Source organism: Alosa alosa, chromosome 18, assembly GCF_017589495.1.
Source record: "Alosa alosa isolate M-15738 ecotype Scorff River chromosome 18, AALO_Geno_1.1, whole genome shotgun sequence".
Classification (NCBI taxonomy): domain Eukaryota; kingdom Metazoa; phylum Chordata; class Actinopteri; order Clupeiformes; family Clupeidae; genus Alosa; species Alosa alosa.
The window spans coordinates 15,136,399-15,153,693 of NC_063206.1; the positions used below are offsets into that span (position 1 = coordinate 15,136,399).

At 45.4% G+C, this 17,295-nt stretch overlaps 3 protein-coding genes across 9 annotated transcripts in view; 1 reads left to right on the forward strand and 2 right to left on the reverse strand.

Annotated features, from left to right (window-relative positions):
• Positions 1–1,375: 1,375 nt before the first annotated feature.
• On the reverse strand, positions 1,376–2,930 carry mrps6 (mitochondrial ribosomal protein S6). Of its 2 annotated transcripts, none has more exons than XM_048269054.1 (2): positions 2,356–2,930; positions 1,376–2,152 (listed from the first exon to the last, which is right to left on the reverse strand). In XM_048269054.1, exon 1 carries the CDS (start codon positions 2,740–2,742, stop codon positions 2,371–2,373), a length of 372 nt encoding a protein of 123 aa, XP_048125011.1. In that variant the 5' UTR covers positions 2,743–2,930; the 3' UTR covers positions 1,376–2,152; positions 2,356–2,370. The 2 variants fall into 2 exon arrangements, with proteins under 2 accessions (XP_048125011.1, XP_048125010.1); XM_048269053.1 differs by having other exon boundaries at positions 1,376–2,157; positions 2,356–2,890.
• A 153-nt stretch (positions 2,931–3,083) lies between these two features.
• On the forward strand, positions 3,084–11,021 carry nolc1 (nucleolar and coiled-body phosphoprotein 1). Its single transcript, XM_048269049.1, is given in 15 exon segments — positions 3,084–3,219; positions 3,772–3,827; positions 3,981–4,135; positions 4,312–4,406; positions 4,524–4,650; positions 5,451–5,551; positions 5,736–5,865; positions 6,042–6,191; positions 6,280–6,348; positions 6,809–7,218; positions 7,221–7,656; positions 7,767–8,750; positions 8,979–9,109; positions 9,547–9,630; positions 9,799–11,021. Coding segments are annotated over 15 exon segments (3,198 nt in total). The 5' UTR covers positions 3,084–3,108; the 3' UTR covers positions 9,958–11,021.
• Positions 11,022–13,219: 2,198 nt separating this feature from the next.
• micu1 (mitochondrial calcium uptake 1) overlaps positions 13,220–17,295 on the reverse strand; it is a 47,925-nt gene continuing 43,849 nt past the window's right edge. For all 6 annotated transcript variants that reach the window (XM_048269061.1, XM_048269060.1, XM_048269059.1 and 3 more), the window contains 2 exons: positions 15,024–15,113; positions 13,220–14,569 (listed from right to left, as the gene is read on the reverse strand). In XM_048269061.1, coding sequence (XP_048125018.1) covers positions 14,406–14,569; positions 15,024–15,113 — 254 coding nt within the window. In that variant the 3' untranslated portion in view covers positions 13,220–14,405. The remainder of the gene's footprint in view (positions 14,570–15,023; positions 15,114–17,295) is intronic.

The following is a 17,295-nucleotide window of genomic DNA, read 5'->3' on the forward strand; positions in this document are numbered from 1 at the left end:
ATGGAAGATGATCATTAAAAGCTATGTAAAAGCTAAATATGTAAAAGAAAGCCAAATATACTAATTATCAGAGGTGTTTGAATCGAGCCACATGACTGACTCGAGACATGATTTTGATGACTTCAGATTTGACTTGACAAAATTAGAAATGACTTGCAACTTAACTTGCTATACTATTCATTTGGTAATCTCTATGATGACAAATTTAACATGACACATTCACTTCCTAACTCACTCACACCTCACAATTAAAGTTATAGCAAGACTCTTGGGACATAGAATTGTCAGTTATTAAAGTCATTCATTTCAAAAACGTTGACATTTGACTTGTGATTGTGATTATAAGTGGTTTAAAACTTTTTGAATTAGTAAAGTATGATAATTGATAAGAATGATATTGAAAGCATGATTGATGGCATATTAATATGCGGTTGCACAATACAGTGACTTGTTTAGGACTTGAAAAAAATAAGGACTTGGACTCGACTTGGCTTTGGTAAGACATCTCTGTCTTGACTTGAACTTCAGCTTAAGACTTGAGACCTACTTGTTACTTGCCAAACAGTGACTTTGTCCCACCTCTGCTAATTCTTCTTCTTTCTAATGTAATTCCGCCATGTCAGTGTAAACTGAATCCAGATAAATTAATGGTATTTAAAATAAAGAGATAGATACATAGATAGATTTGATTCCAAAGACATTTTGGGAAACTTGTTAACACTTTTTGTGTGTAGAGGGAAGACCTTGGCCTACTCTGCATTACAATAGTATTAGAACTACACAGAAAAAATTCTGTCATAACTCCACCAAAGACACATAAGTCTACTTGTTTTGTCATGCATGTATGCAAGAGATCCAGCTGTTGTCTGTGCAAAGTACTAATTCCCCAATATAATCTTTTCCTCTCATTCTACTTAGATTTGTGCTTCAAGGAGTCAATGTAGGTTGTCTCTGATTGACTTAACTAACTCTTAATCTGTTTATCTCTTACTTTTTTATCTGACTTAAGGAACTTCTAACTCTTTATCTGTCCAAAATCTCCCTGTTTATTCACTTGATCAGCCTTGTGGGGTAGAACACATATTTTAGACTGATCATACACTGAATGTGTATGTGTTGTCTGTATGCTGCTGAGACCTTGCATTTCCCCTGGGGATCAATAAAGTATCTATCCATCTATCTGATCAGTTTCCCTTTTAGGCCAGAACATGTGATCAATCATCTCTGATGTCATGAGCATTGTGTGAGCTGACGTAAAACTACTAATGCCTCACATGACTGAAAGACATTACATGCTAATAAGCCTAAATAAACAGATACACACAGAGAATACAATGCAACACATGCTTGAGAATTCAAAGAACATTTTAAAGCATAAAGTTTAAAAGATTTGGTTTTATTTACATACACACATCTTTTTCAAAGTTCGTCTGTGTTATTGTACGCCATTCAGGTTGACCCCCCTCTCCAAAGTGAAGTTATGTGGCAGAAAATTAACAGAAAGTTTAACTTGACTAAGTGAAATTTAAATTTTATATAGAAACACTGGATAATCCATATATTATATTGTTCAATTGTCCTTTAATGCAACATGACAAGAGTTTTTAGTTTCAAACTATCATACTAAGGCATAAAAATGTGGCAATGTTGTGCAGTCAAAACTTTTCTTACATGTTGATGTAGGACTGAACTATAGTGCATAACCATGCGGGAAGGACAGTTTGTCTCCTTCACGACCTACAATTAAACTAATTAATTTTTTAACCTAAAATTAAATTAAAGATCATACCAATAGTTGGTTAAACATATAGGGGAAAACTGTCTCACATGTTGCTACTTTAATTAAATTAACATGCATTTGTTTTAGCCTTGGTATGTCTCTGAATAAAGGAACATGTTGTCTATTTATGTCTTCTGTATATAATTGAGTTGTTTCACCAAAGCAGAAGTACAGAAAATATTAAACAGGCCTTTGTAAACGTAATGATTCTTGGCATCGGCATGTTGATTTTGTAATTCTGGATTACGTTAGGGTAGGAGGACCACGGACAAAATGACGTCACATATACAACTGTAATTTATTCATTTGTGTTGTTTCCAACAGACATCAAGAGACAACACAGAAACGTTTAGATGGCTTGAAGATGGGGTTCTGCCCTGTCGATAAAGAATCAATGAGTACATATGTGAGAAAATCACAAGTTACATTTTGATGAGCAGTTCCAAAAGCTAGCCTAGTTAGGCTATGACTATGCGAAATTGACAGATATCGATCTCTGAAAGTGTTAAGCTGTATAGATAATACTGGCCGATTAAAAAAAAACATTAGGCAGGCTAGTAACGTTAACTACATACCAAACGGGAAGACTTCTAGGAACCATGGCTTGAAGAGGTACTGCCAGGTTTAGAGGATGGAGCGCTGCAACAGTACGACACAATTTGTGGAGGCTCTTCCTTCTTTAAAACGGTGGGTCTCACAACGTCCACATCACGTTCAAGGTGATCAAGCAAATCGCCGACCATACTTGGAGAACCATAAAAGTCAATTAGAAAATACCCGCCACGTGTGTGTCGCAAGTTGTGTTTGGACATCTTGTATGGTAACCTTCTTTCGCCGAGGTTTTCCAAATCCCTGACTATGGCGCCCCGTTGCATCAAGGTCTCAACCGTACGTCGAAGAGCAGCGGCTGTCTCCGGCCTTTGCATGGCCTTGAGAATAAGAGAAAGTTCATAACGTGGCATAGCTAATAATCGCTGTTTAGTCTTGTATCAGACCGTTAATATGCTTTCCAATTTAACCAAGCGTTACAGACATGAAGACAGCCATGCCAGTCCAATGACCTAGGAAGTTGCGCAGATTGATGACGTTACGTCTGTTTTCCTTTGACGCCATCTTGGCTACTGAAATTATTATTAATTATCATTATTTTGTATCTACCACAATAAATCGCTGCACATAAATATTTGTTTAATAAGCAAATGATACCAACTCTCATACCAGGGATTTTACCCTCACTAAAAACAACTGACTGGAGGCGATTGACGTACTTCTTCAGCGACGACAATGCTATCAAGCGACACGCCCCCACACACACGAGTCGTGGAAAGATGGCGGCGGAGAGCTCGGTACCCAGCGATCTGTTCCAGCACATATATTCATTTTTATTGGAGAATAAATTCTCAAAGGCAGCAAAGGAGTTCCTTAAACAGTCTAAAGTGGTAAGGGATCATTATCCTATGTCTTGGCTGAAAATGACAACAGTATTTCTATGATGTCGTAGTTGCCGGTGGCGTTCTGGAGGAGTTTGGAAGAACATGCGTGTATCGTACAGTTTGTCCTGAACACGTGTTTGCGACTATGCATTTTTCCTAATAATAGTTTCCAGTGTTTTGCATTTGATTGATGCACTCGTTTCTTCATAAAAACTTTTATGAATTCTGAGACTTTATTATACATGTTATCATGTTGTCCTCGTTTCCATCTCATGTTGGTTAATACGTAACAAAGTTTATAGACAGTTGTAACTCGAGTCTAATTAGTAGCATATTTTCTTAATCATAATTTGTGCCCGCGTGGTAAATATCCTTGCTACCTACCTAGTTTGTTATCCCCCTTAAACGGTATTTATATCATTTCGGCTGCATATGACTGTAATTTCTTGAAATCTCATTTTGTTAGGATGAAAATGATCTGTTGTTAAGATAACGTATGGAAAAAAAACCTGTAGCAGCTAGCTCTTTTCAAGCAATTGCTGAATATCTTCCTATTAGAAACCCCAGGACCAAAATGAAGAAAGCCTCGTTGACATCTTCAATTTCTGGGTGAAGTAAGTACATCATCAGTGTCGAAAATGAATGTCGATTTTTTTTTTTGTGGTGGTTATCTGGTGGTGTGGCTATAATGGATCATGATGTAGGCTAGTAAGCTGTTCTTATTGGTGGAGTTTAAAACGAAATATTTGTCACGCATCCCATCTTAGATCACCTGAAGCGAAGAAGCGCAAGGCTGTTACTAATGGTCCTGAGGCACCCAATGGTCCTTCAGCCAAGAAGGCCAAGAAGGATGCAGAGAGCTCCAGTGAGGAGGAATCGAGTGATGAAGATGAGGCACCCCCAGTGAAAACACCACCTGCAGGTACATCTAAGCTGTACTCGTTGTGGTGCAATTGACAAGCATTCACAGCAAACAAGGAGAGGGCCCTAGGTCATTTTTTCAATTTCAAACTTCTTGTTAATGTGGTTGAGTTTATTTAATAGTGCGTTTGCTTATACTGATTGATACTGAGAATGGTATGTTTGTCTGCAAAGCAGCTCCAGCCAAGCCTGCTGCAGCTAAGGCAGAGTCCAGCAGCAGCGAGGATTCCAGCGACTCTGAGGATGAAGCAGATGCGAAAACTCCTGCAAAGGTGGGAATGTGAACATTTGCACCACCTTTGGCGGTTGTCGTCTGTGTGTCTTCATATTTTTGTAAAGCGTGTGGATCTTCTGTAGTTTTTGTTAAATGTGTTCGTATTTCCCCACAGAAAGCGGTTGCTGCTCCCTCTCCCGCCCCCACTGCGTCACCAGCTGTGGCGGGCCGGAAGAAGGACGCCAGCTCCAGCAGCGAAGAGTCTGACTCTGAAGATGAAGCTCCAGCTAAGCCAGCAGCAGGTGCGCACGCACGCACACACACACACACACACACACACACACTAAACTCAGAAATAAGAAATAAGCCAAAGAAGGGATGATTCATTTATTATTTAATAGTGATTATCTCTTCAGTGTATTCTTGCAACTGAAGCAGCATTCAGACAGGAACAAACTAGTGACGAGAGACTGAAATGTTAATTCAGCGATTACAGGCTAAAGAACCATTGGCTATGTGTGAATCGCTGGGTGTCTGCACACAGCTTTAGAGTGCAGACCGGTTAAACAATCTCAGTAATAAGCTTTAACATGTGTTTTCCTTAAGAATATTTATTGTAATAGTTGTTGGCACAAATAATCTTTTATTGAAGATTGTGAAGTGTCTAGGAGTACAAAGTCAGCAGCAGCTAAAAATATCCTGTAATATCCTGCCTTAATTACAACAGGAAGTCAGTTGGAGCACAAGCACAGTAATTTATAAGGAGAGTAGAAAGTTGATACAAAGGTAGGTTCTTCCAGACTTATCATCAACAATCAGACTATATTGCAAACTGTGAACTTAATTAATGGAGTTAATACTGACTTAATATTGTGACTATAACATGTAGTCGAAAGAAGGGCAGGATGTCAATCTGGAATATGAACGAAAATGATTCCATACCGATCCAACATGCTAATTTAAAAATTATTTAATTTTATTGCACTGTACTTGAAACCCCATTGTAAAACCAAATCCCCCTTTTTCACATTTCGGTGCTTTATAGCGTTTGTGTGGTTGATGTGTGAAGCGAAGCCTGGCTTTAATGAGTGTTGGTCCACAGCTGCCCCTCCGAAGGCCGCGGCTGCTGCACCTAAGAAGAAACCGGAGAGCAGCAGCAGTGAGGACAGTTCCAGCGACTCTGAAGACGAGGAACCAGCTAAGGTATTGCTACCGCCACTCACACTGTGTGGCTACATTAGGTAATAGCACCTGGTATCCTAAAATATAATGGCTAAACCCTTGGAAGACCAATCAGTAATTGGACAGGGCTTTTTTTATATTTAATTTGTAAAAAATTTGTTCTTTCATTTGAGAATTCTTAGCTATGTTGTTGTTTGTCTCACAGGCCCCTGCTAAACCCGCAGCGCCAGTGAAGACCCCTCCTGCCAAGCCTGCCGCCCCAGCAGAGTCCAGCAGTGAGGACGAGTCCTCTTCAGACGAGGAGGCGGCCCCTCCCAGCAAGAAACCCAAAGCCGGTACATTAGCAACAAACACACACACACACATATCAGTGTTCCTGCCCATCTGCCTTCTGTCTGAATGAGTGATTACTAGAGTCACACATGTGGTCAACTATGTACATTCATGTGATCTGATATGTGTCCATTTATACATTGCATATATGAGCTCTTTATGTATGTATTCTTTTCAGGGCAGTACAGTGCTGTACCTCCCCCGTCTGCTGTAAAGACTAACTCCACCCCAGCGGGGGGCAAGAAGGCCCCAGCAAAGGAGGAGTCCTCTGACAGCAGTGAGGATAGTAGTGATGAGGAGCAGGAGGAGAAGAAGGCACCTGCTGCTGGTAGGAACTGTATTCCAAGTATTCTATTGTAGCTGTCCTGAATGTTGTGGGCTGTTTTGTAATTCTGTTGCTTTCTTTGTTGCTGCAGCCACCAAGACACCTCCACCTAAGCCTGCTGCTGCTGCTGCCAAGAAAGAGGAGTCCAGTTCAGATTCTGGTATGTTATGGAAAAAAGAACAAAGCATATACAAAAGATGTAATTCTCTCCCTACGAATGTCAGCTGCTCATATTCCACTCCTTATATTTGAGGACTTTGACATCGGAAGGCTACAAATATGGAGTGTCCCATTACTGTTTTTTTCTGAAGGCCAGGGCTACTTAACTGGTGGAATGTCAAGGGTAATTGTATGCCTTAAATGTGCCTTTCATTGTAAGTGAATGTGTTGGCAGGCTTAATGGAAATGAAGAGACCTGAGCTCTGAAATGGCAATGTGGTGATTTGTATCCGAACCACTGAGTGCTGTGATCTAATTTGCAAAGGGCACTTTCCCTGTTGCTTTTTGTTTAGGGTAAATGCCACTGTTCTCTCCTACAAAGACACACACACACACACACACAGACACGCTCATGCTCACAGACACACCCTCTAAAGTTTAATGACTCTCTGCTCTTTCAGACTCCAGCTCTGAGGATGAGGAAGAGCCAAAGGTTGCTGCTAAAGCGGCTCCAGCAGCAGCTGCCCCGGCAGCCAAAACCCCACCCGCTAAAGCCGCCCCTGCAGCTGAGGAAGAGTCCTCCTCCTCCAGCTCAGAGGACGAGGAAGAAGCTCCGAAAAAGCCTGCAGCCAAGGCTGCCGCCGCCCCAGTGAAGGCTCCTGCGGCTAAGGAGGACTCATCGGACAGCTCCAGCTCAGAGGACGAGTCCGAGGACGAGGCTCCCTCCGCTAAGGCCACTCCGGCTAAGGCTGCTCCCGCTAAGACTACTCCAGCGAAGGCAGCAGCCCCAGCGGCAGAGGAAGACTCTTCATCGTCCAGCTCTGAGGATGAGGAGGAGGAAGCTCCAGCTAAAGCAACCCCTGCCAAGGCCACTCGGCTAAGGCTGCTCCCGCTAAGACTACTCCAGCGAAGGCCGCAGCGGCAGAGGAAGACTCTTCATCGTCCAGCTCTGAGGATGAGGAGGAGGAAGCTCCAGCAGCTAAAGCAACCCCTGCCAAGGCCACTCCGGCTAAGGCTGCTCCCGCTAAGACTACTCCAGCGAAGGCCCCAGCTGCAGAGGAAGACTCTTCATCGTCCAGCTCTGAGGATGAGGAGGAGGAAGCTCCAGCAGCTAAGGCCACCCCTGCCAAGGCTACTCCGGCCAAGGCCACCCCAGCTAAAGCTCCTGCCCCTGCTGCTGCTGCAGAGGAGTCTTCCTCTTCTGACAGCTCGGAGGATGAGGAAGAGGAGGCACCAGCTAAGACCACCCCAGCTAAGGCCACCTCAGCTAAAGCTGCACCAGCAAAGAAAGAGGATTCATCAAGTTCAGGTGAGCTAAGAGGGATATAATTATATTATAAGTTTTGGTTTTATATGAGGTGTCTTCACCCTATCCTTAATATATGTGTGTGTGTGTGTGTGCGTGCGTGTGGGTTTTAGACTCTGACAGCTCTGAAGATGAGGCCCCAGCTGTACCGGCAGCAGCTAAACCTCCAGCCAAGCCTGCAACAGTCCCAGCAGCAGCCGCCAAGGCAGCGGAGAGCAGCTCGGACTCGGACAGTGACAGTTCTGACGAAGAGGAACAGCCAGCGGCTAAGAAGCCTGCAGCAGCTGCTGCTGCTCCCCCACCCGTGAAGGCTGCCGCCCTACCCGCTAAAGCAGCAGAAAGCAGCTCGGACTCTGATAGCGACAGCTCTGACGAGGAGGAGGAACCCGCTAAATCAGCAGCAGCAGCTCCACCTGCGAAAGCTACGCCGGCCAAGGCAGCCGCTACACCTGCTAAAGCCACGGAAAGCAGCTCCGACAGCGACAGCTCCGACGAAGACGAGGAGCCGCCGGCCAAGAAGCCAGCAGCAGCCGCCGCAACCCCACCGGCAAAACCCACGCCTGCAAAGTCGGCTGCTCCACCGGCCAAAGTGGCCGCAGCGGAGAGCAGCTCCGATTCTGACAGCTCGGACGAGGAGGACGAAGCCCCTGCTGCGAAGAAGCCAGCGACTCCTGCAGCGAAAACGCCACCCGCCCCCGCCGCGCCGAAGGCAGCCGCGGCAGAGTCCAGCAGCAGCGAGGAGGACAGTTCCAGCGACGAGGAGGAGGCAAAGGGCAAGCCTGCTGCTGCTGCTACTGCCAGCAATGGAAAACCAGCGCCGGCAAAGACTCCTCCGGCCGCCGCCCCAGTAGCCAAAACCCCCGCCAACAAGGCGGAGTCCTCCTCCAGCGACGACAGCTCCGACGAGGAAGAGGCAGCGGCTAAGCCAGCGGCAGGAACTCCGGCCGCCAAAAGCACGCCTAAACCTGCAGCGACGCCCGCGGCCAAGGAGGAGAGCAGCTCGTCCGACAGCTCATCTGAGGATGAGGAAGAGGAGGCCAAGACGCCAAAGACGGCCGCCACTCCTAAGACCCCAGCAGTGACACCCATCACTAATGGTATGGGCTGTTGTATAGGAAAGGGAGTTGACTCATATCTTCACTGCAAAATGTCTGAGCCTTTCAAATGGCCAATAGAGGCAGACCAAAAATAAATATCCTTAACCCTATTTCTATATACAATACAGAAATAAATTTAGTTAAAGATGTTCCATTGTAACCTGCTCACTGTAATTGAAACCTTTGATATGAGAGGCAAATTAATGTGTTAAGTCTCCATTTTCTTAGCCACAAATGGTAAAAGGACAAGAGAAGAGGGAGATGAGGAGGAGGAGGAAGATGAATCAGCAGCAAAGACGCCCCAAATAAAAAAACTGAAGACCTCCACTCCCCACTCATTTCCTAAGGTCAATAAAAAGGTAAGGTGCTGCCCTCAGTCACAGGGAAGGATGGCTGAGTTCATGTTCATGTTGGTCAGTGACGGGCAGACTAGGCCAGCCATGGCTGCAGCTCTGGGATCTACAGTGTTATCTTGCCTTGCCAGGCTACTGCCCCTCCTCTGACCCTTGTGTGTTATGAGTTAATCTTGGACATCTTTACAACTTCCAATCTACTGGCTTATTGGTCATAGATGGGGACATTATACATTGTATATTATGTATTTCTATGCCATGGTGTACTATTTATTAAAATAATATTCAAAAAGCTTTTCCCCCATCCCCTTGTGGGTTCTTGGTATTTTGGCCTTTAGATCCTTAGTTTGACCTAGCTTTTATGGTGAGACCATAGTTTGTATAAAATAGGGTGGTATGAACGAAGACATTAGTGACTAACTCCTCTTTCCCCTCTTCTCAAGAATGCCAGTGTTCCCTTCAGAAGAATACGAGAAGAGGAGATTGAAGTGGACCCTCGATTGGCAGACAATTCCTTTGATGCAAAGGTGAGAATTCTTCCTTTAAGTGTTTACTCATGAGTATTGATGCAGGACTGTTGAGGGACGGGGGAAAAGCCCGTTATTTGTAAATATGCTCTTTTTTGTGTGGTGGTGAAAATGTGTTGTGTTTTTTTTTTTTTTTTTTTTTTTTTTTAATATATATCCGTTTTTCAGAGCGGAGCTACTGGCGACTGGGGCCAGAAGGCCAATAACGTGCTCAAATTCACCAAAGGCAAGTCGTTCCGCCACGAGAAGACCAAGAAGAAGCGTGGCAGCTACGTGGGCGGCGCCATCTCCACTGCTGTCCACTCCATCAAGTTTGACAGTGACTGAAAGCCTCGCAGTTCCCCTCCCCCCCTCCCCTGGATGTCTCGGTTGAACTCGGCTCCGCCCCCTACAGCTCTTAGCTAGGACTGTCTAAGTTGGCTGACCCCCACACCCCAACAAGACTTCTCCACCCGCAACCTTCTTCTCCTCCTCCCCCTCACTCTCCCCCAGCAAGCACCTCAAGCTGGTACGTGGCTAGCTGGTCTCACTCTTGCTCTGCAGTTTGACCGGTGAGGCAGGACCACTGCCGTGTAATGGCGAGGTGGGCACGGGCAGTGCTGCAGTGGACAGGCTCCGAGGGCTGCTGGGCAGTAGTGCTTCCACGCATGCAGGGTGTTTGGCCTTTCCGGTGACTTACCAGCTGGCTGCAGTAACGGCTCTTGCCCACCAGATGGAGTCAGAAGGACACTTAAAGATAGCGGTTTGAATGATGTTGTATAGATGGTTGGATTTTTCTTTTCTTCTTTTTTTTCTTTCTTAAACGTAACTTAGCCCCTGGGAATCTTGGATAGTCTTGCTTGAATGGAAAGATTTAATTTTATACAAGTTTGTAATGGATGTTGGTTTGTGCTCAATTTCATTTCAAGGGTTAATGTATGTCAATGTTTTTGCTTGTACATTGATTGTACTGTTTTGTCAGCATTCTCATTTTGGTTTGGTTAGAGAATATTTTACTACAATGTGAAGATCAGCTAACTGTGTTTCTGTTGAAGATAAAACTAATTTGTGTCTCAATGACTACCCCACAGGAGCAAACTGTTTCTGTTTTACATACTGTATATATTTATAAGTCTGCTTGCCTATCATGGGTATAGTTGTATTCACTGTACACCTCCAGAAGCCATACGTTTGCTACACATAGATTTGACGACTATAGCAGAGGTCAGTTCTTGGACACCAACTAACTACCCTGTACAAGCACATCTTGATAATGAGCCATCCCCTTACTATGGACCTACTAAGCCTTTTTATTTCGATACACACTATTTTACTGACAACTACAGTGTTGTATTATCTCTTACTTTCTCTTGCTAGTCATCATCAATTAAAGGCGAAAGAAAGAAACTTCACGTCCCTGTTGTTGCTGATTTCTGATGGTGCATGAGAGTGCTGATCGTGCGCACACCTTATGATATGATGTGCATCTTTTGCATGAGGAGTGCCAGGCTTAGCTTGACTGCTCAAGTGTGTGTGTGTGTGTGTGTGTGTGTGTGTGTGTGTGTATGTGTCCCTAATTAGTTGTGTTGTGGAAGGCTCCTAGGGCTCTGATTTCTAATGAAGGAGCAGCAGTCTCTCACCTGCCTGTTCCATGAGGAGGTGGCGCGGGAGGAGGAGGGAGGGAGGGGAGAAGTACACCCATCTCCAAGGCAGTGACGTTAGTATCTGTCCAGATCCACGGGAAACCGTGCTGTCTCCCTGGACTTTTCTCCAAGGTGTTGACCTCACTTAATGTGGGTAAGCTGCGCATGTAACTCCAATCTAAAGATTGCATATTGACCTTCTGAAGAATTATTCACCGTCGTTGCCTCAGTGGAATAGCTGGTACTCACCTGACCAGATCAGATGAGGTGGTTTAACTCCTTGCAATGTTAAAAACACACACAATGGCTTGATTGTGCAGCCATTTGCTCACTAGCATCTACAGTATTGTTAACAGTACAGTTGACTCAAAGCCTGTGTTAGATAAGGTCCACTACAACTGGCCTCCCTGGTCAGGGATCAGCAGCCAGCAACAGGAGAAACAATCCTAGATGCAGTAGCCTTAAAGCAGAGCTGGAGCTCAGCCAAGCGTTTGTTGCTGATGCTGTTCTTGTTCTTTTCCATCTTCCCTGAGCTAATGCTGGATAGTCCTTTGGGGTTGGAGGTGTTCTCCACTGTGCTGCTCTGTCCTAAAGGCTTTAGTGGGGAAGTAAACAGATTGATGATTGTTAGGCAAGCATGCCCCTGGGTGGCGTGCTGTCCTTGACTGAGAACAGGGCTTGCAGACTGGCACTGTGGCACTTCCATGGGCAAAGAGGACAGAAGAGAGTGGCCCAGGAGGCCCGTGTCCAGGGCAGACCGGGTCGTCTGTTCAGTTCATTTAGTCCAGCAAGAGCCGGGGAAAGTTGACTCACCAAAGCGGAGATAAAAAGTCCCATCACTCAACGATGCACAAGTCTTTGTGTTGTCCCATCAGCACCAGTGCCCTCCCCTCTCCTAGCAAGATGATTGCCTATGAGCCATCCCGCAGGGAGTTGGAGGCCTTAAAGACCAATAGACTGTTAAATATTTTACTCTAAGGAGGGTGATCTAATTTGCCATGTTGCTGGCTGGGTCATAAATACAGAGGCTTTGGAATCGTTGTTAGATTGCAAATATCGACTTCAGATACAGTTAGTTTAGCTCACTAGTGCAGGAAGTCTTGTATTTTAAATGAGGGAAACTATGGAATAACATTTCTTTTCTTCACTCTTCATTGGTTTCTTATAGCAGCCAGAATTAAATTAAAATCTTTCACTTTGGCCTAATAGGACACTTCCTGGATCTGCACCTTTCATCTTAATTATATGATCCAGTCCACTGCAGTCCTCTGATGAACATCTGCTATGTCGGCCTTCCATGATCAACACTCAGTTTTTGAAAAGTGCTACATGAATAAAGATTATATTATAAGAGGTCAGAGTCAAGATTTCCTTTTGATGTAATGATTCAACTAATGCTCGTTCGTTCTAACAAGTTTTGGTATCAAAAAATGTCTTCAAAAGACTCATCTGTTTAACTTGTATGAATTACTTATATTGGATTAACTAGTTAATTCTCACATTGTTGTAGTTTGTATATGTGTATGGTTAATGTTATTATTCAATATTATTACTAATAGTGGTATGTTGTTTTAATTTAGGCTATATGACACTACTTTAAACTGTTAAGTTTAATGTCAATGTCATGTTTATTGAGGTCATTGTAAATCGCTTACTGTACAAAAGGGTCTGCTTCACTGCTTCCTCTCGTTAGATCTTTGCTTGTTGGTGTAAATACTGTTACCGTGGTTACATAAGTAATGACTGATGATGGAGAAAACAGACACTCATTGTGTTGATACCTTTTATTCCCCCTTGTGTTGGCAAATGTGAGCTTGTGGATAAGACGGAGCCCCATCCTTGAGAGAGAAAGAGGATGAGGGCAGCCCCTCCTGTCCATTTCAATTAGGAGAATGTGCTGACTCTCACTACCCACACATTAACTCCCTCCCTCTCTCAACACACACACACACACACACACACACACACAGAGTTTTGCTGCCTCTGGCAACACTTTATTTAAACACACACACTTCTTCGCAGCACCTTGTCCAAGTTAACACAATGTACCTGTGAAACTGCAGAGGCGTGTGTTTGAGTGCGTCTGTGTGTAACAGGGCTGGTAAAAAATGCAACAGTTAGATTACAAGAAGATTTGTGAAAAAAAGAAACATTTTTAATTGAGGCATTCTTTTTACATCAGTCTCTACAAAGTCACTCAGGCATAACAAACATTTGCAGGACTATATCATCAAAGGGGATGTGCTGTGTACAGTGGGAGCAGATGAGAGATTCAAGCACACAAGACACTTGAGACAACGGCAACACACCAGTGTACCTTCACCCAGCATCTTCACAGGCTGTAGCTCTGTACAACATACGCGCGCACACACACACACACACACAGTGTTTTGGCTAACATACAGAACATCTGTATGGGGAATATATTTATATATATATTTTATATAGCGTTGAATGGACAGAACAAGACTTAATGGTCTCATTTATATAGAGGAAATATAGTGGGCTAATATCCAGGTATCTAGACGTCTCTTAACCCATATGAATAATGGGACCGTCTGACCGTGAATAAAAACTAATGAGAATCAAACGGAGTGTTGAAACACAATAATTGCTTCTTATGTAATGCTATATTTAAAGGCCTGGTTTGACCGGGGAAAGTTGATTCACCAAAGCGGAGATAAATACAAACATTACAACGCTGCAAAGTCTCATCACTCAACGATGCACAACTCTTTATGGGTTGTCCCATCAGCACCAGTGGCCTCCCCTCCCTCAAACACTGCGCCGCACTGGTGCTCTTGGCAGACGCAAACGCTGGCGCTGGAGGAGGTGGAGTTGGGCAGCGCGCCCTGCTGTGGTACGCACGCGTGTATGATTGATCAGCCTTATCAGGAGTGCCATCTTAATGAGTTCCTTAGCAGAATGATTTATTTAAATCTGGGAGGAGATGGAGAGAAGGAGAGAGAGGGAGAGAGCGAGAGAGAGAGCAGGACGGTTTGTGATGCCAAAACGCCTCTGGCACTCATTCACATTTCTCCTCCTCGCCGTTCTTCTCCTCACAGCCCCACATCTCTTCTCCTCTTTCGTCCTCTTACCGCCCCCTCTCCCTCCCTCCCTCCCTCTCCCTCTGTCTCTGTTGCTCCCTTGGCACTAATGGGCTTTGGGAGTTGCGAAGTCCCAGGCCGTGTCTTGGGCGCACTTCCACATGGCGCGCACCAGCCGTGTGAAGCCCATGTCCTTGGGCTTCTCCAGGCCCCGCATCAGACGCTGCTTCATGATGGCGATGAACTCCTTATTGCTCAGCTCCCCATTGCCTGAGACAGTGTGTGTGTGTGTGTGTGTGTGTGTGTGTGTGTGTGTGTGTGTGTGTGTGTGTGTGTGGGAGAGAGAGAGAGAGCAGGAGAGATAATGAGACATTATTATTTATTTTTTCTTTTTTTCCCCCTTTTTTATGTCAATATCTTTTTGATGTGGTGGTGATTACTAATCTTGTTATTAGTGATCTATGTCTGTACACAGATCAAAGATCATATGAACTCTTTTCATGGTAATAAAGCCTCTGAAACTGCAAACCGAGACCGTGCATGTGAGACATACAGAGAGAGAGAGCACAGGAGGGGAGGACAGTGTTATTAAGATGGAGAGAGCAAGTAATGGCCTGCTAGGAGCACAATGGACACATTCAACTCCCGTTGATTAACACTTTACTCTAGCCTGAGGTGATCAGCTTGTAAGTGCAAATGCATACACACAAATACACACACTTACCGTCGCAGTCAAACAGTGCAAACACCACATCACACACGTGGTCGGACAGCTCCACTTTGGCCACAGTGCGAGCCACCTGCTTCATGGTAGCTAGGGGAAAAAGAACAGAGTCTCTGGATGAAGAGTCTTATTGTTTTCCTCTTACTGCCAGCTACTGCATTCTACCATGTGAATTTCATTATAATTCGTCAGACCTTATTTTCATATCATCTTTTAATATTAACTTTGGAAATGTGTTTTTTAATTGAGCTCTGCTGTGGCACATGCAGTCAGATCAGGGAAGGCCTTTTGATCATCAGCATAGACTGAGGGAGGAGACGAGGGCAGAGGGAACCTGAGAGAGATCATTAAGGGAAGCTGAAAGGGGGATGCCTATCCTCTCCACAGCAGAACAAGGGAGAGAGGGAGGGAGGGAGAGAGAGAGACTGCAGTAGGGGAGGGATGGCGGGGGGAGGCCCGGTGGTCGATGAACTGGATTAGGAGGATATCGTTTTTGTGTCTTGCTGAGCTGGATCAATAACAGGCCCACTCCCTGGTGTGCTATCGCAGAGATATGAGCAGGGAGGACAATAAGAGAGAGAGAGAGAGAGAGAGAGAGAGACAGAGAGAGAGAGACAGAGAGAGACAGAGAGAGAGAGAAAGAGAGAGAAAGAGAGAGACAAAAAAGCAAGAGAACCTTGAGAACTGAGAGAGAGAGAGAAGAGAAACAGAGTGAGAAGAGACAAAAAACAAAGAGGAGAGAGAGAGAACTAGTCAGAGAAAACAGTGCAGCAGGGCACAGGAGGACCGAATTGAAAAATGGCGACGGAGCGAACTAAGGAATGAGGCAAGCGCATCCTGCCTCAGCCTGGGCACATCCATCTCAGGCGCCCTGACAAGGAGGGCGGCCTTCATAGCAGCAACTGCCTCCAGGTCACAACAGAAACACACAGAGACAGCGGAGAGAAAGAAACACGGCATAGATAAATAAATAGATGACAAGGTGACAAAAAGCCTCTTTAGTGGCCATAAGGAGCATTGATTCAATCATCTTATGGATAGGAAGAGGGGAGAGGGAGGGCATGAGAGATGAGAGAGAGATCACAGAGGGGACGAGAGAGGAGAGGAGAGGAGAGGAGGAGAGAAAGAGAAAAGGGGGTTATTCTGCACCGAGACAAATCGATTCCCATATAATCAGTTCTGTGTGGCAATGCACTGAGCGATATAATTCAACTGTCTAAGGACAGAGCTGGAGCAAAAGTAAACTGAGAGAGAGAGCGAGAGAGAGAGAGAGAGAGAGAAGAGAGAGAGAGAGAGATAGAAAGGGGTAATGAGGATGGAGAGAGTGGCGCTGAGAGTGAAGAAAGAAAGGGTAGAAGAGTGGGTGAAAGCACCAAACAGTAAAAGATTGACACAGTGACAGTGGAGAGATGAAGAGTGATGGAGAGAGCGCGAGAGAGTGAGAAAGGGAGAGAGGGAGAGAAATAGAGAGAGAGGGAGAGAAAGTGATAGAACAACTGAGTTGGAGAGGGAAGTCAGGTTGATCCTGGGAGCACAGTCCCAAAGCTCCAGGGAGTGGGGCCCATGGTGGAGTGTAATGAGTCTGAAAGACAAGGCTCCCTGCTGGGGCTACAGGGTGCGATGGCCCCCCTCCTCACCATCACATCCAGCCACCACCATACAAAACCTGGCAGTTGGCAGTCACACACACACACACACACACACACACCTCTGGCCAACCACACTGCAGTGGAAAACATAGTCCAGCTCTGTGCAGACAAGCCATGAGCACAGGAACAGGAGAGAAGCACTGCTGTCGACAGGAATGCAAATTCAGAGCAATGCTAGCCTAATGATGCAGCACTGCAGCTGAACAGTGCACGCACGCACACACACACGCACGCACGCACGCACATGTAGAGTATCTTCAACTAGTCTTGACCACCTCTGTGTTGTTTCCCAGGTGTCCTTCAGATTGGGTTGCACTGTGCCAGTCTTTGCTTCACCCTCAAAAGCACGTTTCCATAGCGCCCAGCCGGACAACAAGCCCACGTGCACACAAACTCCCGCCCTACCGGCTGGCAGCAGGAGCTCAAGAGCGCTCTTTGATCGGCCAGTCAATGTAAGCACCGAGCAGAGTGCTGCCTCGCAGATATGCAGCGCATTGGCTTGCCTGCGGTGGGTGGGCGGATGGGCAGGGCAGTGATGGGCAGGCAGTGCACCAAAGCCGCTATGATCCAGCCAGGCCTGACCGTCGCTGCTGCTGCCTCTGCCACCTCGGCTGGTAGGCAAG